The sequence below is a fragment of the Notolabrus celidotus genome, chromosome 1 (assembly GCF_009762535.1).
Source record: "Notolabrus celidotus isolate fNotCel1 chromosome 1, fNotCel1.pri, whole genome shotgun sequence".
NCBI classification, from domain to species: Eukaryota; Metazoa; Chordata; class Actinopteri; order Labriformes; family Labridae; genus Notolabrus; species Notolabrus celidotus.
Window position 1 is genome coordinate 5,773,624 of NC_048272.1, and position 26,046 is coordinate 5,799,669.

The 26,046-nt window shown below is 40.3% G+C and overlaps 1 protein-coding gene across 1 annotated transcript; it reads right to left on the reverse strand.

The window, feature by feature from the left end:
* Positions 1-17,302: 17,302 nt before the first annotated feature.
* Positions 17,303-22,911, reverse strand: LOC117811890 (inositol hexakisphosphate kinase 2-like). The gene is made up of 5 exons (XM_034682389.1): positions 22,270-22,911; positions 19,711-19,942; positions 19,433-19,599; positions 19,142-19,317; positions 17,303-19,059 (listed from the first exon to the last, which is right to left on the reverse strand). Exons 1-5 carry the CDS (start codon positions 22,481-22,483, stop codon positions 18,448-18,450), a joined length of 1,401 nt encoding a protein of 466 aa, XP_034538280.1. The 5' UTR covers positions 22,484-22,911; the 3' UTR covers positions 17,303-18,447.
* Between the last annotated feature and the right edge of the window lie 3,135 nt (positions 22,912-26,046).

The following is a 26,046-nucleotide window of genomic DNA, read 5'->3' on the forward strand; positions in this document are numbered from 1 at the left end:
CAAAGTGCATACTCTTGAATGTGTATGAGCTCTCCTTCAATTCAGTCATGCTCAAGGGATCAAGTCATCATATGCTTTCCAGCATCAGAAATAGTGACAGAAACATCACAGGGGCAAGATTGGACCATTATGAGCCAAAAGAGCAGAAAGGGCAGAATACCACATAATATGTACATGGGTGAGTGTGTGTGTATTTGATTAGCTCTCCTGCTTCTACAGTGCCATGTGAAATCATACATTTGGACACACATATTACACCATTATGGAATCAATATGAAAGTACAAAGGTGAGTACGGGGCTGCATAACTGCAGACAGGCAACAGGAAAAGGGCAAGAAGCTGTACAGGAAGAACCACCTATTAATCATTAGTTTTTTATTAAGCAGCATTCATGTTAAAGTCATGTTAAACTGTCTTTAATGTGAAACTACAAATGAGTCTCTTAAAGAGGAGTGCCTGATTAGCTTACCAAGTAATGCATGTCCTAAAGGGGCAGCAGCCAATTAGCTCACTTTAGTTAGCACTTGCTATGTTCACCAATTGCTTACTCCTTCAGCCCGTTGGTTTGACTTCATCTCCTAACCAATATCAAGAGTGAGTGAGTTAATCTCATTTACATTAGAGTATATTTAACTGTCCTTATTTTCTGACTGCAACAATCTGCAACTAAAGCGGTACCCAAAGAGCTACAGTGCTCTCTCCTGTCATGAAAGCCACTTACTTCAGGCCTGGGATCAATTCCAACCTAAAAAAAATGTGAATATATACCATTTTTAATACACCCCTCTAGACAGTTCAAATGAAACTGGAAACTCTAGCATAACTCTTCTCTCTCTCTCTCTCTCTCTCTCTCTCTCTCTCTCTCTCTCTCTCTCTCTCTCTCTCTCTCTCTCTCTTTTTTTTTTCAACACAACTAAAGCACTTAAATGTTTGAGTAATGATAGAACATTGTTTTTACAAAGCCGAACAACCCAGTGTGCTGAATATTAATAACATGAAAAAACCACTAGAGGGCACTTTGTCACATTTAATCTTCTGCAAGGGCGAGTGACAGGGAACTTTATCACTATTTGTCGGCTGGAGAGGCATCAGTGTATGGTTTATAAATTATAATGCAGTATGAATTATTTGTGTATTTAAATAAATGTGTATATATTGTTTGATAGAGGCATCCATGAGGGCCCCTTTGTTGCAATTTTCAAACTTAGCCCCCAGTGCCCCACTGCTGACAATAACTTGTTTCCATATGACAATAAAGTGTGTAAGATGATAATTTGTTCCAACAAGACAATCACTTTTTCCACAAATAGCAAGAAAAATATTAGATTAACTTAATCTCACATGCCCATAAGATAATTGTTACAAGATCTCTCTTAATCTCCTCTATCCCTCTTTCCAACCCCAACTTGGTCGAGGCTGATGGCTGCCTAACATGAGTCTGGTTCTGCTCAAGGTATCTGCTTGTTAAAAGGACATTTTTCCTTGCCTAGCTAGCTAAATACTGCAAGGTGCAATGCTCATGGTGGATTAAGAGGAGATAAGACAGTCCTGTCTTAAAGAGTGAACTGGATCTTATCCTGTCTTGATGGTGGGTCTTTGTTAATAATTTAACATAGAGTACAGTCTAGACCTGCTACGTTTGTAAAAGCATCTTGCACTAATGTTTGTTGTGATTTGGCAGTATACAAATAAAGATTGATTGATTGATCGACAAGACAAAATATGTTCTGATGAGAAAATGAACTTGTTCCAAGAAGTTTTAAGTTCCCAAAAGATAAGTGTGTTCCTATACTGTGACCCCGTTTTATTTAAGGATGCAGTCTCACTATTCCTCATGATAAACATAAACATGTCCACCAGAGAGCAGCAGTGACCTGGAATTGGTCGAGCTAGGTAAGACACTTTGCAAGTGAGAAGTAAACCAGACCATTATCTGAGGCAGAGTTGCGTGTTCATGTTGTTGTTGTCAAAACAACAGGGACACTGGAGCCCTGCAACAAATTCTTCATTTACAAAAATTAGAATGTTGTATTTAATAACAGTGAGAGGGAAAATGGATTGAAACACATTGAAAAAGCTGAAATGGGTTAATGATGTGAAGGTTTGAATAAAACACTGAACTGTGGTTCAGCTGTGTCCAGTGACCTACTGAGTATACTATGAGGAATATGAATTGAAGATGCAAGTTTATTAATGGCTTACTTTCTTAATAACCACATCAGAAGGGAGAAGTCAATAAATTCACATGTGGTCTGTTACAGTTTGATCTATGTCAGTAAAACTATGATTGTACTACCACATGATATAATAAAATCAAGTGATTAAGTGCCACAACCACAACAAGTATTCACATTAGTCATTACTGTTTACAGCTTTTTTTCTGTCATGTCTATATATTCTTTCTTTTGAGAATGCAATAATTATCAATACAGTATCAGTCAACAGGATGTCGTAAAAGTGGCTGGAGCATTTCTCACATAGCTGAAAAGGGGGACAGCACAAAGAGGCGCAGAAGAAAGAGCATCTGTCTTTTGGAGCACTGTTTGATGACAGTGCCCACAGTGTCAGTGCAAGGAGGGAACATTAACTGGACGAGACTTTACCAATGGAAGAGACTCTCTTCATTTGATTTTCATGCTGTAGGACACAAGTGTGTTGAGGTCTCTTCACGCTTTGTGGAATTTCAGTTGTGTCTTTTCTAAAGGATATTGCAGTAGTTCTCACATGATTCCTCATAATTTTAGTCCATATTTTGAGTTAGATACTTTAATTTCAAGACCCCAGCCTGCAGGATTAGTAAATACAGATAAACACATTAAGTACAGATCCCCTAGTTCATAACCAGAGTGATTGACGTAAGTGATAATGTGCTATCTCAAATAAAGAAGATTCAAAAGAAAAATCTATATTAGACTGTAATAATAATAATAATAATAATTATTACTTTATTTATAGGCGCCTTTCTGGACACCCAAGATCACCTTACAACATAACAATAATAAAAGCAACACTCAACTGTAAATAAATACATACATTAGAATAAAGAATACAATACTAGAAAAATGAAAGGGGGAAGGGAAGTCAGTCCAGTCCCAAATAGACGGATTAGAGTGAGTATGCTTGGCCGAAAAGGTGAGTTTTTAGGCATGATTTGAAGGTGGTGGGAGAGGTGGAATTTTGCACGTCCAGCGGGAGAAAGTTCCAGAGGCGGGGGGCCGAGCGGCTGAAGGCTCTCGACCCCACGGTGGTCAAGCGAGCAGGTGGGAGGGTGAGTTTGATGGAAGAGGAGGACCTGAGACTAAAATGTTGAATATACTGTATATAGTTTAAATACACAAAAAAAATCACAAAAAAGTTAAAAAAAAAACATAATAGAGCCTCGTCCTAAAAACTAACCTATCAGTGATATCATAAAGTAGCCAGTGTACTTAATTCACATTAGGTGGGGCCATTTCATGTCTCACTATACATACCATGCATAACCAAGAGAAAGTAAACACCTGTTGATGTTCCATTGCTGTTGACACTCATGAAGATGTGGATTTAATGAAGACTTGAGATAGAAATGTCTTCTCGTAATCCATTTGACTTGACATGGCCAGTAAGGCTTGCTGGTAGCTTAGTGTATAAAATAAATGCTTCTATTTAACAGAACACATGGTGATGATAATTAAACCAGAGTTGAGCTTCAGAGGCCCCTCTGTCTGAAGTCTAAGTATTGAAGCTAGCACAAGAAGTTGGTCAACCAAGCTTAACACAATAATGACTGGAAACAAAGGTTGACAACTGCATGTCTCTGGCAATTTATATCTCAGCAATGTGTTACAAGATAACTTATGCTGAAACTGAAAAGTTTTTTTTTCATGAAATATATATGCTCACTTTAAAGTTCATGCCAGCAACACATTTCCAAAAAAGTTGGGACAGGGACAGCAAAGCCCTTATGTTATGCTACAAAATAACAATTGTCGTAGTATCCCCCAGCCAATTTGATTCTCTTGAAACATGTTAGTAACATGACTCTGGATAAAAAGGGCAATCCAGAGAGACTGAGTCTCTCAGAAGTAAAGATGGGAAGAGGTTCACCACTCTGTGAGAGACTGAGTGAGGAAATAGTTCAACTCATTACCACAGCATGGCTCTGTTGTAGAAGAGTCAGGGTGCTATCCTGGCCTTTCTGCATTCCTGGCTTGTCACCTATTGAAAACATTAGGTGCATTATAAACAAAAACATTCAACAAAGCAAACCCTGGATAGTACAGCAGCTGATATCTAACATGAGGCAAGAAAAGGAAAAAAATGTAAATTTCATAACTCCAGAAACTGGTCTCCTTGGTTCCCAAACGTTTACAGAGTGTTGTAAAAATGAGAACCACAATGGTTTACATGCCTCTGTCCTAACTTTTTAAAAATGTGTTGTTGGCATCAAATTTAAAATGAGCACATATTTTAATAAAACAATAAAATTTTTCGGTTTCAACATTTGATATGTTGTCTTGCACTATTTTCATCTGATATCGACTCTACTTGATTTTTGAAAGCATACCAACCTTTCTAAAATTGGGGTTGGATATAAAATTGATTAATTTATATTAAAATCGTAATAGCCTTTGCATAGCCTCCAAAATGTGATGCTAAAACATATGTGGATGTGTATGCATGTTTATATGTATGCATGAATGTACTTGTGTATGTATGCATGTGTATGTGTATGTATGCATGTACATATCAATATGTGGGTGTATGTATATGCTAGACTCTATATACATTTTCTTGATGAATCCCTCAGTGATTGTTTTGTTTATTGCTTTTATTTGTAATTTTCAAATGGCTCCTATGTTGTTGAGGGACGTGTTGGTTGTCGATGCAGACCAAAATAAACCTAATAAATCAAAAATGTCAAGCTGTACCTGTTAGTTATTAAAGACTGTAGTTTGTCATCCCGCCCTTTTTATGTTGTCAAATTATGCTTTTGATTTGTAAATAATCTGAAGAGCTGACATGAAAAGAAAGAGGGATGATGAATGACTTACAACAAAAGAAAATAGCAGAGGGAAGTTGTTATTCATTATCAGTGCCAGCCCTCTGTATTGGATTTTTGTGCAGAAACAAAATAATTAATTCACATCATTTGTGCTTGTATTTGTTCTAGCTATGGTTGATGCTAACTATATCGATCTAAATTGTCACATTACTTACAGGGATAGTATTCAAAAACATTAGGCTTGAGATATCCCCACTACATCTATGCTTGAAGTTAATCAATACTTTATTTGTGCATCTCATTACATTAATTTCATGTCAGTGAGCGGGTACATGAAATATCTAATGTGGCAGCTGGGATTACACAAGAGTATTTTACTGTAACATAAAGGAATGTTGAATTCCTTCTACTGGTACTATTGTTCTTTTACTTTTCCGCCTTTTCACATTCATTTCATTCCTTGAGGTTCACCCTCCTCTGATGCATAAGATCTATTGTACTGTACACCAGCTAATACCCTTAATCCAAGCTTGTTCACTCACCATACACAATCACTCTCTGTCTCAATGGGTGAGAGCAAAAGGCCCACATTCCCCTCTTATTTGAACAATTTGCTATGTTTGTGCTTTATGTGCTGCACGTGTGTGCATTTTTGGCAGACTTCTACACTGGCACGGCACCAGGACAGGGAGATCCCGAAGTCAGGATAAAAAGAGATGTTAGGGGCTTAAAAGGCCATAATCTGTTAACAGTGACAGGAAAATACTATGTTCTCTGACATCTCCCACCTTCCACAATTGTCCATGAAGTTCCCAGAGGGGAGGGGGAGAACAGTGGGTGCATCCACAAGAGAAACTGGGTGGGTGTACTGATCACAAGATCTCCATGAGACCCAGCAATGTGATTCAGTCCCTGCTCAGCTTTCTTATTCCACTTCTCTGGTTTGCTATCAGCTGTCACTGTGGAAAAAACACAGCAGTGCGACCCTAAGACGTCAGGACAATTTTTTTATTCCTGTCTATGTCTCTATCTGGTTTCTTTCACATGTTCTCATGCATCCAAAAACACTGATTTCCTCAATATAGTAAGGATTATTTCTGTTCACTGGTGGCGTTATGTTCCAAGGGAACGGGTTTTGATTCCTAAGCTGCTTTTATTGCTCTGATTCAGCAGGTCCTCTGTGTAGCAAACAGCTGTTCCAATCTCTGCTATACTCCAGCGTGACAGTCAAACAGTATGCTGCACCAGAGGTCAGGGGTTAGGTTGGTGGGTCTTAACTGGTGGATTAAGTCAGAAACAGTGATCCAGCAGAGAGAAGAACATTGTGTCCTTGACCTCATGCACCAGGTTACATAAACATCTACTGGTCATTTTGAGCCGTAACAACCCCCTGCAGATATTTTCTCACACAGTTTAAGCAGGGTTAATTAAGAGTCAGCTTGAATACACATTGTTAGCTAATTGAATCAGTTATAGAGTAGACCTCTCTCATAGTACATCTTGCAGTCATTACCCGTATGGGCTCGTCATATCATTTTTTATGATACAATCACTGGGTTTATAGAGCCATAACACAACTGGACAAAGAGTTTGAAGCTACATTAGTAACTCTTTTAAACTGTATTCAGGGGAGTCAGCCCTTCATTTTCAAGGCTGACTTGATAAGCACAGTGTAAGAGACTGGTTCCAAGGTTGAAACAAAAATAAAGGGGAAAATACATTTAAAAGGCAATTTAAATAGTTAAAGTCTGTTCAGCCACTGTGAAATGGCAAATTTTGGGGCATAGGTTTCAAGAAGTATCACACACTAGTGAACGAATGACGTTGAAAGTATTTGCTGAAATCATAAAACTCTTATCACAGTTTCATTAATGTGTTGAACTGATATTAGGAGCAAATTAATTGGAAGCATAGGAACATATTTACAGAACAGAGTGATACCCGAGGTAATGTTAGCATGCTAACATAGTCACAGTTAAAATGTTAGCATGTCAGTAGCTGACAGGTATAATGTTTACCCTGTTCCCAATCTTAGTCCAGCCTTTTTTAGCATGCTTAAGTTTGATGGAACAAACTAAAACAACGAGAGCCGAGAGGCTAGGAGCATTAGCTGGTTGCTAGTGGTGCTGAATGAGAAGGAGATCTTAAAGCGCACAGAACCCCCCCCCCCCGAGCTCCTCTAAATCGACGCCCCCGCTCACATGCACAAGTGCCGCTGATCCGCGACCATATGATGGTGACTGATTCAAAACCGGTCCTCAGCACATCGTTTATGTTTTGCACTACGTCAACTCATGTCTCACTCAGCAGTAAGAAATCACCAAAACATTATCATAGTGAAAGTTAAAAACACAAACAATCATGAAATGTACGGGCAGGAGGCGGGCAGAACGACAGGTAGGGATTTGATTGGTTTTATAATTTGGCTCCTGATGGCAGGGATTGGTTGTTTTTTTCCCCAGTTTACTCCGTCTGTAGATGGCAGATTTTTTCGCTCTTTTTTAAGAACACATTATGTATTGATTGTCATCGGGACATAAAGATCAGTTTAACCAGTAGTATAGTAGTAGTAGTAGTAGTATAACAAAAAGTGTATCTAAATCTGACTACCAACCCCAGCTTTAAATGTTAGATTTTTATCTGAAATAGAACATGATCTGTCAGGATACAAAACTTCAAGGCATCTATCTAATCCTTAAAAATGTCTCTGAAGGCAAACAGTGATAGAGTTAATATCATGTCAACTCATTCTCTGGAGCCATGCAGCTAGCGAAGCTTTAATAGATATCACTATCTATACACCTTTAGTCTGGTTAGATCAATAGAAAGAGAGAGTTAGAGGGTGAACATAAAATAAATGACGTGGGATATGTCTGACATGGTGATAAGCTTTGTAAGTAATAGCACCTTTAAATCCCTGAGGGCTAGCGTGGGGAAGTGTGTACTGTTTTTGCTTTTGTCCTCCTGCTAATCTTACTTTAACAGCTGTGCTCAGAGCAGCGTCAATACAACTGTCTTATATAACCTGTTTATCTGTGCTCTTAACATAAACACAACTGACCAATGCACCCTGGGCCTGAAACTTTTCTCTTGGCTTAACCACATAAATTGAAAGTGTCTTTAAAGAGCAGTTGTACACGTTGCTTATGACTGAATCTTAATGCAAAAGCTTGAATATAACAAAAAAAGTAAAGACCTGCTTTTTTAATGCACTCTATAAAATCTTTGAACCCGCCACGGTGACTTTAAGGCATTGTCAGCATTCAGTGCTATCATCTTTATTACAGTAATTTAAAATGTATTCAGTGACTACTGAGGACACCTACTCCACCCACATACAGACAAACCCACTCATTATAATCCTTCTACGGGCACTGCAATTACCACAGGCCAAGAGCCTTAGGTCACAGCATATATGAAGTGGAAAATGTAGGAAATGTTTGTATATGGAAGGATTAATGCAGTCAGCAGAGAACCAAAACAACCCCATTTGACAGGAAAATGTGATGGGGGGGAATAGCTACAACATAAGCCTACAAGAGTTAACACCCTTTACTGGACAGCAGTCATCAGGCTTAATCCAGATAATTCTAGACTATGAACTGTACACACATAGCTCTCTCTGCCTGTCTTGTCCTGTCTGGGTTATTTTAAGCATTCATACTCGTACACTTTGCTGTGGTGGTTGCAGGGAGACCGAGCGAGCTGTTATGAGGATACAAATATCCTACGCCCACAAACATCTTATCGCACAGTGTGCCAAGAAGGGGTGTGTCAGTTAATTCAGTACTATGTTTTTATGGTAGTGTGTGACTTAAGTATAATTGTATCTTATTTCACTACCAGTTAGATGCAAGCAGGTAAGAAATCAAAGGTTAAACTGAGTATATAGTAAAGACATAAAAATCCCAAATGCTTCCATGCATACGCTGTGAGGTAAGATTAAGTAATTCACTTTTTGTGCTCAAGATTGCAGTGGGAAAACTCCAAGTGATTGTAAATGTTGTCCATTACCATTGCACAAATGCAGAAGGGATGCCATACACACAGACACAAGCCTAAACATACAGGCCTAAGTTCTTTCCTAAGTCTGTACTGATAGGTCTGAGGCTGGCTGGTTGAAGCCTGGACAAACAGAATCAGAATCAGAATCAGAATCAGAATCAGAATCAGAATCAGAATCAGAATCAGCTTTATTCGCCAGGTATGCTTGAACACACAAGGAATTTGACTTAGTAAACTGTGCTCTCTTTGTACAAGGCATAAGAATAAGAATAAGAATAAGAATAAGAACTACAATAAAAAATAAAATAAAAAATATAATAACAATAACCTTAGCTATAAATACAAGAAACAAAAAATAGGCTTGACTAATATGTACAGGCTAAAAGTAGCACACATTAGTTTAATTTCCAATCCTCAGGAATAAGTTGGTGCTTGTAGTAACAACTCAAGCACCTACTTATTGGTAACCACGCAGTAATAAATAGAGATGATTGGAGTGTATGTATTTGTAAGAACCATAGACTGCTTAACCCTCCTGTTATGTTCGTTCCTTAGGGACAGCAATAATGTTCCTGGGTCAACTTGACCTGGTGAATATTTAATGATCCAAAAGTGTCAGAACCAAAAAAAATCCCAATAGACATTTTTTTAAATCTCATTATTAACTCCATTACTAACCATTTAAATCAATATTAAGTGCAAATGTTTTTCTTTCATTTGCACAGATCACGTTTCAATGAGGATAACTCACTAGTTGTTTTATGAACACAGTTGCAAAGAAACATTAAGTATTTGACACTTCTGACCCCTTTTAGCCTCCACTTTGACTGCAGGGTCAAATTGACCCACTACCAGTATCTATGTAATATAAACATGCAGGTGGTAATTAAGCCAAGAAGAAGAAGTTTCATGCGAAAAAATGCTTACATTTTGTATAGATTCTTGAACTTTAAAAAGGGTTAATTTGACCCGCAACATCACAGGAGGGTTAATACATGGAAGTAGCCTGTGTGATGTCAACCATTTGTTTCTGAAGCAGAGTTTTGAAGCCTATCATTGCTGGTTGTCTCAGCCTAACCATCAGTCGATCTAGAGGCAAAGAGGTGGGCCTGTATCCTTCTTGTTAACACCTACAGTGTGCCCTTTAGCTATTCAGACCAAAACCATTTCCACGCTGTAAAGATCAGCTTTTTGAACAGGTGTGTAAGTGGTTTATCTGTGCCTCTGCAGCCAGCCTCAAGCAGAGGCTTGTTGAACTACACTTTTGCACACTTCCGCATTGGCTTCATATTTTTAGACTGGATATTTTGCTGTTTGGTTAGAACCACTCCTCTCCACAGCTGACTGCAAACCACACAACACCTGTTTTACCACAGCGGATTCAACTCTGGGAGAGTAATGTAGAATGACATCAAATGTGATGGTCTTCATTATGTCAAAGCTCAGCTGTGGCAAGATTAAATCTGAAGAACTGTGCTGAAAAACAGATAAATCATTTCACAAGCTTCTTAATTATGAGTTTTTGTTGTTTTTCTGTGTCACATATGAAAGTTAACTGTCTATATTTACAATTTTGAATATGTTTCAAGGCACATTCTTTGATGATGAAGCACCACATTTGTTACCTGAGCTTCCTGAAAGACCAAACGCTTTAAAAAAAATTGCATTTTCACACAAAATTCACTAAACCAGAGCTACTTGTGAAATGTCCACACAATTATTCAACTTGTCAGCTGAATCCACTTATAATTGCAATTTCATCAAACTTAATTGAAGCCTCTTTGTCCAAAAATGTTGTTCTCGTGAATGCTTATGAAACAGCTCCCCACTGCCATCATCAAAAAAACATAGGGTAGAACATTGTTGGGGAGTTGTGTTCATTTCTTGGAGAACCTCTGCCAAGTATTTGAAAAAGACTATGTGGCATTGTGCGAGGGACAACTGTGAAACAACAGTTGACTCTTGTGGATTTGGAGATAAGAATGTGTGATGGCCTGACACAACCCCCCCCCGATGGCAGCAGCTGAGAAATAAGACAATACACTCTTTGACACCAGTGAGGAGTTACATAATGCTGATCCAGGCCTCACTTGTCTCTCAAAAACAAACTGACAAAGACTCTGTTTTCTCTGTATGTTTTCGTGTACGAAATACACAGAATACATTCAATCTATCTATCTATCTATCTATCTATCTATCTATCTATCTATCTATCTATCTATCTATCTATCTATCTATCTATCTATCTATCTATCTATCTATCTATCTATCTATCTATCTATCTATCTATCTATCTATCTATCTATCTATCTATCTATCTATCGCAGATCCCCTGTCAGGTTTTCAATTACAACCATAAATTTTGTAGTACAAAGGTCAAAGAGGCAATACGATTCAGACATTAAAACCATCACATAAGTGTGATACAACAGGCCTGATATGAAAATGGGCCAGCAGCTGTAAGGACACCGCACAATATGTTCAGGTTGATTGAATCATAAATTCTCCCTCAGATCCACAGTCACTTGATCTGACGCGCTGGTTGGCGGTGTTATCTGATCGAGTTATTGACCCCTGTTCAAGGAGAGTTGCATAACAGGCTGTGACATCATATTGTTTGAACATATGATATGCTGCATGTTATGTGTGGTCCATCTCTGTGTATAGATTGTGTATGTATACATCTCTTTCTGTTTAACCAGTTTTAATGTCTTGTCCTCACATCACAGCACAGTTGTATGAGGTTAATACTATAAGATGCCTGGTTTGATCCCTTTTTGGAAACTCTCCTGGTAGGGGTTAGTGAACATGTGTTACACACATCATAGCCAAACCATAACTATAATTACACTCTTCAGCTCTTGCTTAGCTCTAGATCTTCTTTGAAGCAGTATCACACGAGAGATAGAGAGAGAGAGTGCTGCTGTAATGTATATCAGCATGGAAATCATTCATTCATTGTCAAGGTAATCACAGCCATTCTGATATCCAGTACAACAGAGCAACTTGGAGTTTGGTATTACTCTTAAACAACAGTCCCAGCATGAGTTAGGAGTAATAAGCAGCAGTGAGGGATAGTTACTTGTTTATTCAATCCTTCATTTCGCTGAACCAATAAAGCTAGTTTCACAGCTTGTCTATCACTAGACAAGCTGTGGAACTAGTTTTATGTCCCTCAGACCTGTTGTTATGTGCATTGTGATATGAACTTATTCGTGAGTTTCCATATATCATGAGAGGAAGAGTGCGTTGACAGTTGCTGTCTTTGCCTGTGTGATTGATTAATTCTGAAAGACTGTTTGCTTTAACATTAATTACAGTTTTTCTCAGTCACTTTGGTGCATTTCTCGAATCATCCTCGACATTTGCAAAACAGTGAGTGCATTTCTCAAAACTGTTCTATAAATAGCGAAACGCCATGGATTTCCTGCAAAAAACAGTATCTTGCTCAATATCCTTAGTTCATCTCTCAAAAGTAAATATCTGTGTCAATGAACATGTCAGTGCCATCAGAATGACACGTCCTTGTGTCATTGTGTACGGATAAGACAGTCAAATTACTTAGTCATGTTGTCACTATAACTGTGTACTCTGGAGGGACGTTCTGATGTTAACTATGGCTAAAGTTTTGATGACAGTTATTGTAGATTGTAAGTTACACCTTAGTGCAAGAGACTGGACAAGATTCAAATTTATGCTTATTGTTTTTACTTTAATTTGTTGACAGACCATGTCATTGCAATACAGAAAGAAAAAGACAATTCCTTGTCCTTCCATTGTCAGAAATTGTAACATTGTGTTATGCTCCAGCTATATATATATTTGCCAATTGATGGTTCATGAGATGCACCTTTGAGCTATGTCAGAAAACTGGTTGATCATTGGTTGATCTAATGCTTCACACATTTCCCTTTGTTAGAGAAAGTCAAGATTCACCTTGGAGCAATTTACCAATTCAGGACAGATTTAGAAAAACAGTCTGATGGAAACGTACAGAAATATGACTGACATATTCTGACAACATGTTCAACCATTTTGCATGTGAAGACTTATGCGATGAACTAATGCCTAAATGTTGTGGAGGGTGACACTATTGAACAGAGACCCATTATAATACATTTTGATCAACATGACATAAGCACTTGATAATGTAGGAAACAGCAGAGAATTGTACATAATCATTTGCATGGATGTATCAAAGCATTTGCAACTTGTTCAAAGAAATGAGAAACTGCTTTTCTGATGTGCACAAGTGACGCAATGATGTGAAGATTGAACAAGTAGTTTTGAGAATTTCAATTCTGATCTGAGAAATGTACCAAAGTGACTGAAAAAAACTGTAATTAACAATAAAACAATAAAACCACAATCTGAATCAGAATTATTGTAGTAAAAGTCTCAACATGTAAAAATAAATAATCTTATATTTTATTCAATAGCAAATAACTCTTGATTAATCAAATCAATTATTTGGAACAAACTATTTCAATAAAAAATTGTACCCTCAGGTCTAAAAAATACACCAAACTTTTGGTATGTGGTATGAGCTGGGTGACTACTTCTGCCCCTGAGCTGCTGTCTGTGTTATTTTCAGCTCACATAGACTTCTCTGTTGTTGCTGCAGGGAGAGCGTGACTGCATGCACTGCACTCCAAAATCACGTTTTTTCACATCCCTCTTCACTGGTCAGTCTGACAGAGAAGCGGCTTCTGTTTTGCAGCACAAGATCATCTCTGTAGTAGAATGTGTTTTACAGCCCTCGTAGAGATAAACTCAGGTAGCTGGAGGGACAATCAAACAATCAGATTAGATTTTCAATTACCTTTGAACTGTGATGACAGTCCTACCACGTGCACAGACAAGTCCATATATGCACTAAAAGTCTTGCTGTAGCCAACAAAAACATGTGCATGTATGTCTCCAAGTAAGAACTGTGCTACCAGGTGTTATCATCAGCTGTTACATCATTGCTTAAACTTTCCTGTGAGCTATTAGGGTCAATGAAGCTTTATTAGATCTATTTGTACATTACACAACCACTTCATTGACCCAACAATATTCAGAATTAAATTCAAACCTGCAAGGCTGTGCAAATTGATGTTTTCCTGCAGGATTTTGAAATCAAGCCAGTCTTCTAATCCTGTAAAAACAAAAATACGCTAATTGGCCACTTTTCCTCTTCCAACACACGATTATTTTGAATTGATTATTATGTCTGACATCTTTTATTCAGAGAAGTGAACATTTGTGAATCAGCAGTAAGGCCAACCGTGAATTCAATGGTACAGAGATAGTAAAAATGCTGCTGCTGTTGCCATAGAAATGTTTCATTGTTAAAAAAAAAAGCCAATTCGGTCACCAAGGTGACTGTCTTTGTCCCAAACCAGGACACACACATAAATAATAGATACACACAAGACAGGCCAACCAGCACACACCCGTGCAGAAATGGCTCAGTGGCTCTTTGAAATCTTACGAACTCGTGAACCATCATTAAAAAAATACAAGCTTGAGTTGGTGCCTTATTGAGTGGAAGCACATAATCACTTGAATCTATTTTGCTGCAGTTGAGCTGGGAATGTTTGCTTATTTTTAGATCTGAAAACAGGAAATGATAATCCGTTTCATCTCGTGTCTCCCGTGCCTCTGCTAAACTGCCAGTGTCTCCCTGTGTTTCCCTTTGATGATGATTGCACGGAAACTGATGACTCCAAATTTTTTTCAACGCCTGCAACCATTCGTCACGTGTCCGCACTGCGTGTATCAAAGTGCCTTTCATATTTTCCTCCCTCACCTTGGTCTGAGCTACAGAGTCACCTTAAACTAGATTATTTTATTAGCATGGAGGATTATAAAATCAGGATTAAGGATTATGCAGCCAGTGGATGCACATGTCTGCTGGTAGAACGCTGCTTGTTTATAAGTTGATGTAATGTCTGCTTTTTGTGGTCTGTTTTCAGATTTATTATGTATTTTTTTATGCTGCTTTCTTGCCCAGGACTTGCTTTTGTGTTTCAGTGGAATAATCAATTTCAAATGATGGTTACAACATTTTGAACCAACCCCCCTGACAGACTGAAAGTGAAGAGGCTGCATGACAAAGCTCATGAGAAATGTTCATAAGAGATGACTGGTTGAAATACCTGTGCAGCCATAATTGGATTAAGGATCCAATCAGGCCAAAATAACAGATAAAATTAATCCACTCACAGTTGTTTGGAAAGCATTTGTAAGGATATTGTGTGAGTAATCTTGTCATTGAATTTTGCATAAGTAAAGCATGGGTTCAGAACACTCTGAGTAAGTCTGTGTATGGCAGGTGAATGTTGCGTGTTGCTTCAGTCCTGAGGGCCTGAAGTTTGTTTACTGAGCGTCAGCTGACAAACCAATATGTCCTGCATGCAAATGTAAACGTATGCACCTTTTGCACTTGTATAAACAACAATAGGACATTCTTTTTTCTTTTAAGCAGTTAATTGGTCACTGTTTCATACATAAACAAACCACCACTGAATAATTATTTTTCCACTCCACATATTTTACACGTCATGCAATTGTCAAGGAATGAAAACAGGTGTCTGCTACACTGTCAACAAGGACCCCACCTTCTTATGAGACATGTTTGCCAAGTGTGATGTGTGTGAAAGAGTGATTCAGCTTTCTATGCCGCACACAGCCGGTATTTCCGTTTACTTAGCCTCCTTAGCTCAGGGTGTTTTCTGTTGATGGAGAGCCGATTACGCCAGCTACCAAGCTGCTAGTATTGACAGCCAACACCTTCAGCTGTGGAGTTCAGGGTTTGAACAATATGTTGAACGATGGTCATCTGAGGTTGCTGCTTCACAGCTATTGGTGCATGTTGGGCCTGGCTTTCAGAGCTTCCAGATTATAATTCCTACTTAGCATTACAGCTGGAAGTTTGTTCCTGTTTGAAGTGTGCAATGTGAGCAGGACTAATGCAGATCAGGTACCGATGTCGCGGCTGAATGGCAATCAGGCCAAATGCTTTGACCAAACAGCTTAATAATGAACCGTGCTGACGCATGCAATCTGAGGGTTGCAACCTTCCACATTGTTTGTGAACAAAAAGAGAAACTTAGTGGGAGGAAAGCCTGTTCTGCTGGCAAAGACTTCCCTGTGGATTACAGTAGATCAATCAAAATTATGTAAAATACACAGGTCATCATGTTCTCATAAACATATTATTCTCCAGTCTTTAACCCTCCTGTTATGTTGCGGGTCAAATTGACCCTTTTTGAAGTCTATTTTAGGCAATAACCAGCTAAATGCAGCATAAAAATCTGGGCATGTGACAGAAGAGGTGTCGTGGTTATTTATCGACATCACTTCATAAAAAAAAAATATTTTTAAGTAAAATAAAATAAACAAAAATTGATGTCATGTAAAACTATTGCTTTTATATCTAGGGCTTTCCAATGTACATTAAAAAAAGTTTTAACATGAATTTGAATGAAAATTGAGTGAGTTATCCTCATTGAACCATGATCTGTGAGAATTAAAGAACACCATTGCACTAAATCTTGATTTAAATGGTTAGCAATGGAGTTAATAATTAGATTAAAAAATGTTTTTGGGGATTTTTTGGAGGTTTTTTTTTAGAAAAAAACCCTCAGTTTTAAAAGAGCCACAAATAAATAGTACAGTTTCTATAATTTTCTTATTTTCCAGGAATATTATACATTCAATTAAATCACACCATGTCAGGTCATGTTTCTCAGTCCTTGGATTGGTTTGGTTTTATTCCCACACCAAGGAGAATAAAAAATGTACCTATCCAGTCTGGTGTGTGTGTACTGAGCTTTCAATGGATCAATAAACTTATTTAAAGAGGAATCCCAGCTTGTCTTAACATGAATTGATCTGTTTTAATTACATCACTACGGTTATTCAGTAGGTATTGGAGCTTGAAGGCTTTCTATTGGTCTGATTTAAATACAGTGACGTGTAAGGCACATGCTCACACCGTGTTCACTGATAGTGAGTTACAAAGTGAGCCCTGCAATACTTTCCTTCCTCAGCCTTGAATCCTTCCACTGCTGACTAGATAAGTCTTTACTCCTTTAGGTGTGTCGTGTAAGAGACTTCTCCAAAGTACCATCTGTATTTGCCCCGTGTAAAGTGAAGGTTGATGAGGTCATGATAAGAACTCATTGTTTCTCTATAGGGTTCAACTCAAAGTATGAGTCATGTTTTCCACGCTGTCTTGCCCTACAGCCGCATTTCACCCATCTCCTCCCTCCTTCTCATTCTGTCAATGTTTATAATTCATTAACAACAAACACAAAATAGACATCAGGTTTTACCACAAATTAATGCCTTTATTTTCCAAGACACTGTTAACACACAGGTACACAAGAGAGGTATCAGCTCCTGCAATAATAAAATAAATCAAAGTCAGTATCAGAACAGAACATTTAGAGTGGTAATATGGAATGTAGCTGTTTTCCTTTTTCATTTTTAAACAATCCTTTCAAATAAATAGCCTCTTAATAGTCTTTGTAGCTAGTGTTTTAAATCAATATATTCTCTTTGTTTAGTCAAAGTTTCAGGAATGAGAGGAGAAAGTCAGACGAAAACAAGGAGAGCGACAAATCAAGGATATTATCCCCTTTGAAAAAACGTCCTCAGTTTATAGGCAAAAGGGTACAGGAAAGAAAGACAGTTGAAAAAAGGCAAATCCCTTCTTCTTCTAAACCTAAATAATCTTGTTCATCTACCAAAATCAGAGCGCCCAGTTGAGACAAAGAAACATGTTTGTTGCAAGGTCTTTAGAGACACCAGTAGAAACACAAAATGTCTTTCTCAGAAGCTTAAGTTGCCAATGCTACAAGGCTGCTGACCCAGCCAGCCAAGGTCAGCTTGTACAGTCAACTTCCCCACAATAATGTGCTGTGCTGTTGGGGGGGACAGTGAAGTCCAAACTTCATCCAAATACGAAAGTAAATACGAAACTCATGTCTTATCACAGGTAAAGCACCACGTCAGGCTCCTAGAACTACACTTGAGCTTCAATGACCTCTGTCCAAGTCTTTCTCTCTCAGAGAGAACTTAACAATGAAAAAACTTGTCTGTACCAAAGCGGGGTGGAGGTTGGGGGTTGGGGAGGGGTATGCTACAGGAGTCCCTGTGTTTGTAAAAGACTACCACCTCCCACAAGTTTCCTCCTACCATGTATAACCAAGAAAAGGAGCAGTCTCAGAAAGAGGAAAGTGCAAGTGAGGGCTCAGGCAGCCCTGTCCTCTGGCAGGTGAGGGAGGGAGCAGTAACTACCCCACAGTCTCCCCCCCTCAGACCAAGTCCCCGGGGTGTCTAAGGTTCCCTCCAAGCAGAAGAGGCTTAGACCCCATGTAGGCATTGCACCTTGGGTTAGCAGGGTTTCAGCCACACTGAGCTTTTCCCATGCTTAAAATTTAGACCAGGTTGACTCTTTTCAGGCTTCAGTCTGTGCTGTGATCCTCCAGCTGAGAGATGATGGTGATGAGGTTCTGGAGGCCGAAGATGAAACCACTGTCCTGTCCTTCGTGCACCACACTGTCCTCCCCGTAGTGCCGGCAGGTGGTGTGGGCAAAGTCAATCATGCGCACGTCAACTGCTGGGCTGCTGGCCTCTCCCGTGCCATGGGACGAGCGGCCACTGCTGCTGTTGCTGCTCCCTGTGGCCACACCGCCACTGCTCCCTGCTGAAGAGGAACGGGGGAAACCAAAAGCCCCTTCCTCTTCTTCTTCCTCCTCCTCCTCTTCATCTTCATCAGATGGCTCATCTTCATCACCTTCTTCCCCACCGCGGTGTCTGGGTCTGGTGGGGTTCCTGGGTGGGTCACCGTCGTAGATGATGAGCAGGGAGCTGGAGTAGAAGCGGTAGGACTCGCAGGCCTCTAGGGCGGCTTGCATTTCCCGGAGTCTGCGGAGCACTGGAGACAGCAGCTCCCGACGAAGGCGGCGCCCATCATGGAAGAACTGGTATAGAGCCTCCTTGAAGCCAGCGAGGGTCAGCTTACGGCCATGGTATTTATTCATGAACATCAGCTGGCCTGAGTCTGACTGGTACACCTGCAGGACACGTAGAAACATGAGCACTACAAAGAGAAAAATATCATAGAGGAAGAGATGTGTTTCAGGTGTCGCTGCATACCTGCATGCCACATAGTCGCACTCCAATAGAGGCAGATGTACTCTGTTGACACTTCCGGATCTGATGGGCTTTCTTCTCCTCTGTTGCGTCATCACCATGTTGGCGAGTTCCCATTTTTAAGTCTAAGACACATGGTACTTTGTAGCGCCACGTCAGGTTCTCCAAAAGTATGAATTCTGTTAAATGGGGTCAAGGATCACACAAGAAAACTTTCTACATATGCTTTATTGAACATTAAAGACTCATTTATGGAGACAACCAGGAAGTGCTTCTCATTCATGAAAAGGATACTGTATTGATTACGGTGCTTTGAGTTCTCCTTCATCCTCTGCAGGTGCTGCTGGTGACATTTGAGACTCCACGGGTTGTGTTTGATCTGCGGCACCACGTTGCCTTTCTCCATGCTAAAGTAGAGAACCTCTGCCTGCTGGTGCTGCTGTGTCTCTTCACGGTTGTAACTGTGATGGCAAGAACAAAGGGGGAAACAGTTAACCTCAGCAATACAGAGCATATTCTTGAAATAGTGGTTTTTTATTGTAGCATTCAGGTGCTGAGGCCATCTGTCTCACCTCATGATCTTGTCTTCTTTCCGGCTGTGTCGAGCTCTCTCTTTGCTGTAGTTGTCGTTTTCCAAAAGCAATGAGGACTGCTTCTTCTTGCTCCACTTCAGCATCTTGGTCTTTGGCTCGCAATCTGCTGAGGGGTCTTTGTTTTCCAGATCCCCAAGCTCACTGTGGAGGGGGTATGCAATGAGGCACAGGTTTCCTTCCTCATCTTCTTCAAAACTGACTGACACCACACCTGCACAAGGGGGGAAAAGGAGCACCAGGGAGGGATTGTTATTAGCAATATTAAGATTACGACTCTACATTACCTAGAGCATGGGAAATAAAACAGATTTTATTCACATTTCATATACATTCCCACAACTGTTCTAACACATTCATACAGATGTTTCTCCAAACACACACACCATGGAGTATGAGGCCATAGATGTGACAGAAAGATGGAAGAATAAAGCAAGACATTTATATAAAAAAAGAGATATAATCACATCTGGGTGTGTATAAACTGTGTTTAGATGAGTATACAAGAAACAAGAGACACAAAATACCACGCAAGGCTTAATATGTCTCAATGAGCATGGCATTTATTGAACAACTGATAAACATCTTCATGAGCAAGCACAAACAAACTCACAATACAGAATTAAAGCAGTCTGCAGTGTGATAAAAAAAATATGAAGAACAGAAACACTCTGTATGTCCACCAATAACAACTCAATCTGCTACAGAAGGTTCATAAATAATGAGTAAAACATTTGATTCAGTGACAATTTCTCAGCCTGACTCCACACAGTTCACACCAGAGTCCTTCAGTGACAGAGAAACCCAGCCATCATTTGAATGTGATGTTTTATTCATTGTCAACCTGTTTTACAAGATCAGAACCAAACCACACTAAACCAGAATACTTTAAATTCATGACACAGTCCACCAGCAGGCATTTCAGTAGCCCCCCACCTGAGTCACTTTCTAGCAGACCCTAGAAGGGCCTGTGTGCTGCACATCTCTGTGCAGTGTGGGGGAGGTGTCGCACTGAGAATAAACATCCTCGCTGCAGCGGCTGATACAGAAAACCTACAGGCAGGAAGGAGGGGATGTGGTCGATATGATCGAGAAAGAGTGGTCGAGATAAGGGTATAGTGCACAAGCCGAAACCTGATGCATGATTCCAATGATAATGGCTGTCGTGGTAGCAATAGTATAGCAGAAGATTAAAATACAGGACACAGAAAATGAGCCCAGGAGCAGCCTCAAAAGACGGGGTCCATTTTTTTCAACTGCACTGAGGTGTTCTTGCACGTTTACACTGTGGGCCTGAGGACCCAGCATCCAAGCTTCTTCTGCAGCTGGAGGCTTTGGCTGATGTCATATGTGCTGACATCACCAGCCTGTAGGAAGCCCCGCCTCCTCAGTCTGTCCTTGTGGAAGAGCTGCACTGTCATCAAACACCTTTAGTGAGTGTGGGAACTAATGAGTGTCTTTGAGATAATTCAAGATGAAGTCCCATGAAATAATGAAATGGTGCATTCACTGACATTATTACAGCCCAGCAGCTTCAATGATATGATGAGCAGCACGTCCAGCAGGAGTTATTATTGTTCTTCTTCATCTCTCAGAAAATGTAATGACCACCAGAGAATTCTCTTCTAATACCAAAAGTGGAACCTTTTCCTTTTTAATATGTGTAAAATGTGAACCATAGAAGATTGTTGAGGAGTTTAAAGTACCCCAGATGCGCTCTACTATCTTCTCACCAGATCCCACTCCTCATCCTGGGTCTTTTTATAGTCCTACGCTGCATTACTGGGGATCAAATACCACTCGTGCGTTTTGCCTCCGTCATACGACCACCTTAAGACGTCTGTAGGAGCATAAACTGTCTGTCATTGTCTGTGGGTGAAAGTGTGAAAGAACCCTGGACCTGGACACAGTCAGGGAACATGATATGACTGGTGAAAATCACGTCTGCAGGAGAAAATGTAGTGATTCCGTGATTATCCTGACACAAGACCCCGGGATCTCTTCCCTAGTGATCTGTCTAGTGTACTTTTGATCCTTCATGGAATACTTAAATTGAAACCTAAGTCATCATGAAAGACAGGCGACACTTTTTAAAGGCCTCTCTGGCAGGTAGTCAGGCCGTCAGCTTGGATGCTACTTGAAACCCCCCAATCCCTCATTTAACATGAAGATCCCATCCAAAAAACTGGACGTGGTGACACTGTACACAAGTCACGTTTTGAGCACGCAGGAAACAGCTATGTACACTTTTTTTTTAATGTTATGTACACCATGTTCCTTAAGCCTTTGTATCAATGCATTGCACAGCACCCCCATTAAAGCAACATAAAACCCCTTATCACCTGCACAGATTTACTCCTGCATTGTAATAATTAATGCAAAGAGTACATAAAATAATGCAGTCTGATAATACATTGACAAGGAAAGAGAAAGAAAGGATTAAAGCTTGGCATCAAAACAACTTCACACATGCGCAGTTCAACCTGACAGCTTGACAAGTCCTACAGGGATACAGGGTGGAGGACGGGGGGGGGGTCTTACCTTTAAACTGAGGGGTGAACTTCCGCATCTCTGGGGGGAGGCTTTTGTAGAACTGGTGCTCCCGGGGGATGAGGGGCTTGCAGATTGTTTGTTCCCCGAATCGTAGCACACAGGAGTGGCCTCCCACCTGGTGCACGAAGGGCTCAAGCATCACCCCTTTCCCGGGATAAGGAGTCCCGTCCGCCTGCATGAGGGCTTCCAGAGCGGGACTCATCCTCACTCCGCATCGGATAAATGCGCTGGGGGGGCCCACGATGCTCGGGAGGCTACAAGCTCGGCCGCTCGTTTGACTCCCTATCCTCGAGCTCTTTTGCGTTGGCTCGCACGGGGGCGCTACTGGTCGCCTGCACGAGCGCACCACTGAAAAACAAAGGGCTGAACAGGAAGGACACAGGCGTCGAAAATATCCCGTATTCCTTTTCTATTCCTTGTAAGAGCACAGATTAAAACACCTCCTTCGTTTTGGTTGGACACTCTCCGTGTTTGTACGTTAAATAAAAGGCTACGTTTACAGCACTGAAGCTGCTTAAAAACGTGTACAAGCCACGTCTGGTTCTTTCGTCTTCTTCCTGTAGCTGTTACCGAAACTGAGGGCTGAGCTGTTCGCCCAGCCACAAAACCCAGCGCAGACAGCGTTTAAGTCCCGCCCCATGTGACAGCCAACCAATCACAGAGCCGCTGCTGTCGCTGGGAGGAGACGAGGCACCTATGAGAGGATCAAGCAGATCAGGCAAACAAAGAGGAAGGAGAGAAAGCGGAGGGGAGGGGGAGGGGAGAACAGGAAAAATACGAGACAGAAAAACACAACACTGACGGTAATCTACCAATGTACTTGCTGCTTTCATTGCTACTGTTGCTAAGGAGAAACACTGACAGCTGCATTTAATGTTTCAACATTGTTGCAGTTTTTGAAGTGTAGGTATTTGAGGCGAAATGCAGCAGAGGATTAAAACAAAAAAGGCAAGAAAGGAAGAAAAAAAACTACAGAAGCCATTTCTGTTTTATTTACATTTTGTTCTTCAGCTCCTTCACTTCAGTTATAAGGAGACAGTACTAAATGTACTAAATAGTGCTGGGAGATACCACACTTTTATGATTCGATACGATGCTGATACCTTTTTTGGCAATTTATTCAAAACCCGATACCGATACTTTCAAAATGCAACCCTTGAAAGACAAGTCCCATGACAAATACTGTTAAGTAAAAAACTTTAATATGCAAATCCTTTGCTGGCCTTTTTTAAACAATGAAATACATTTAGAAAAACACATAAATGATAAATAATCAACATCCTCTATTTAAATTATCTGAGTGGAAAGCTCAAAACAGCTTCTTCCCCATGACTACTGTTAAAGCTGGGGTTGGTAGTTAGATTTAGATACACTTTTTGTCATACTGGTTAAAATGATCTTTATGTCCTGATGGCAATCAATACATAATGTTTTCTTAAAAAAGAGTGAAAAAAGCTGCTATCTACAGCCGGAGTAAACCTTGGAAAACACCAACCAATCACCGTTTTTGGGTCCCAAAATTTTAAACCAATCAAATCCCATCCTGCCATTCTGCCCGCCTCTTGCCGTTCATTTCCCCAGCGTGCACTCCCCGTCCCCTGCCGCTGCTTCCCCTGACTCTACAGACTGCCCCTCTCGTTTAACCTCGGGCCTGTCCCCTCTGACCCGATGAGGTGCTTTATTCAGGACTGTAGTCCGGATCAGAGTCTAAAAAGTTCTCACCACGGGGGCTCTGACAAGCAAAAGAATTAATGACATTTAGTAAATCCTACAGAAAATGTAGATGTACTGTAGCGTCCATCCGGACGCTGAAGGGATGACGAGCCAATTCGTGAACACGTTGAGTTTTACTAACCGGTCACTGTCGGCCGTGATCACACCAACCAACAAATCAACAATCAATGTTAGAATGAATGAAAATCTTCTCCTCTTATTTCTCCTCTCTCTCCCGCTCACACACTCTACACCTCAGTCTCCTGATGCCTTCACGTGTCACCAGTACAACTGGATAATGCTAGCATGACAGTTGTGAGTGCTAACAGCAGCCATGTTTGTTTGTGTTTTTAACTTTCACTATGATAATGTTTTGGTGAGGACCGGTTTTGAATCAGTCACGATCATATGGTCGCAAAACAGCGGTGCTCGTGCATATGAGCGGGGGGGGGGCGTCGTTTTGGAGGAGCTCCGAGGGGAAGGGGGAGGGGTTAGACGGAGTCCTGAGGAAATGCTACATTCAAATTCATGCTAGTTTTCCGAGACTACCAACCCCAGCTTTAAAATGACACTGTGATCATGTTGTCTCTGAATTTGTCGGTACAAAACGTTGGAGTAAGTTACCCTAAAAGAATCGGAAGTGACACATGTGCTTTTATTTTGCATTTATTAATTAGGATCGATATTTTATTAGAGTAATCGATTCTCAAATGAGTAGTGTGTAAATATCGATATATCAGTACCACAAAATTGATATGCTCACCACTTGTACTAAATAATTGTTTTGAGGACAATGGCTTGGTGGCAAAACAAAGTCAGTTATTCTGTGTTCTCTGTGTACATAAACATTAGCATTACCAATGCATATATTAACTGTTTGGCTTATCAAAATACATTCTTCAAGAAAACATCCTTTGTCTTTAATCATTGGAACAGAATGTCAGAGATAAATGCTGTGTTCACATCAAGCGGCAACCTCCGGTCTAAAAATATGAGTCCAATTCCGAAGTGCCATATTCACAGAGGAGTGCAGTTCATCAAGGATCCGCTTGAGGCTGGCTCCGGAAGTACCGGAAACCACATACACACCAATTCAAAAAAGACAATCTTTACAGCAGAAATAAACATGTTTGGGGTGATGGTGGCCTAGCGGTCTGCGCGCCCCACATACAGAGGCTACAGTTCTCATCGCAGGGGTCGCCAGTTTGATTCCCGGCTGGTTGACCATTCCCTGCATTCCCCGCTCTCTACTCCCCACATTTCCTGTCTCTCTTCAGCTGTCCTATCAAATAAAGGCAAAAAGGTAGAAAATATAACTTTAAAAACAAAAATAATTAAACATGTTTACAGACTGGTACAAAAGACGAGTGTAGTCTGGATAGCTCATTTCTCGATCGGCACACACTGGGAGGGGGGTGAATTTTTTCTAACGCATCAATTTTAAAGATATCGAGATTATGAGTCTTCCAATGAGAGGCACAGCTGACTTGATTGACAGGCGGGAACACTGTAGCTGTTGGCTAGGAGGCTCAAAGCCCGCTTCTTTACGTGACAATCGCTCAACAGCAGCAATATGGCTGCCGCCGCCGCCGATTGGCCTCAAAACAGCGCTTCAGAAACAGATGGGGGACGTCACGGATACTACATCCATATTTTATACAGTCTATGGATATAAGGAGACACTACTAAATGTACTAAATAATTGTTTTGAGGACAATGGCTTGGTGGCAATACAAAGTCAGTTATTCTGTGTTCTCTGTGTACATAAACATTAGCATTACTGATGCATATATTAACTGTTTGGTTTATCAAAATAAATTCTTCAAGAAAACTTCCTTTGTCTTTAATCATTGGAACAGAATGTAGGAGACAAATGTTTTGTTCACATCACTTGGCAGCGATGGGAATGGTTCCAATGTTTACATTTTTTGAGCGTGCGTGTCACCAGACTGCGTAAAAATATTTGGCTGTGTGAAGGTTTGAACTGTAAGTTGACTACACTTTATGTGCCTGGTCATTAGAATTATATTTTGATAAAGTTTAACAAACATC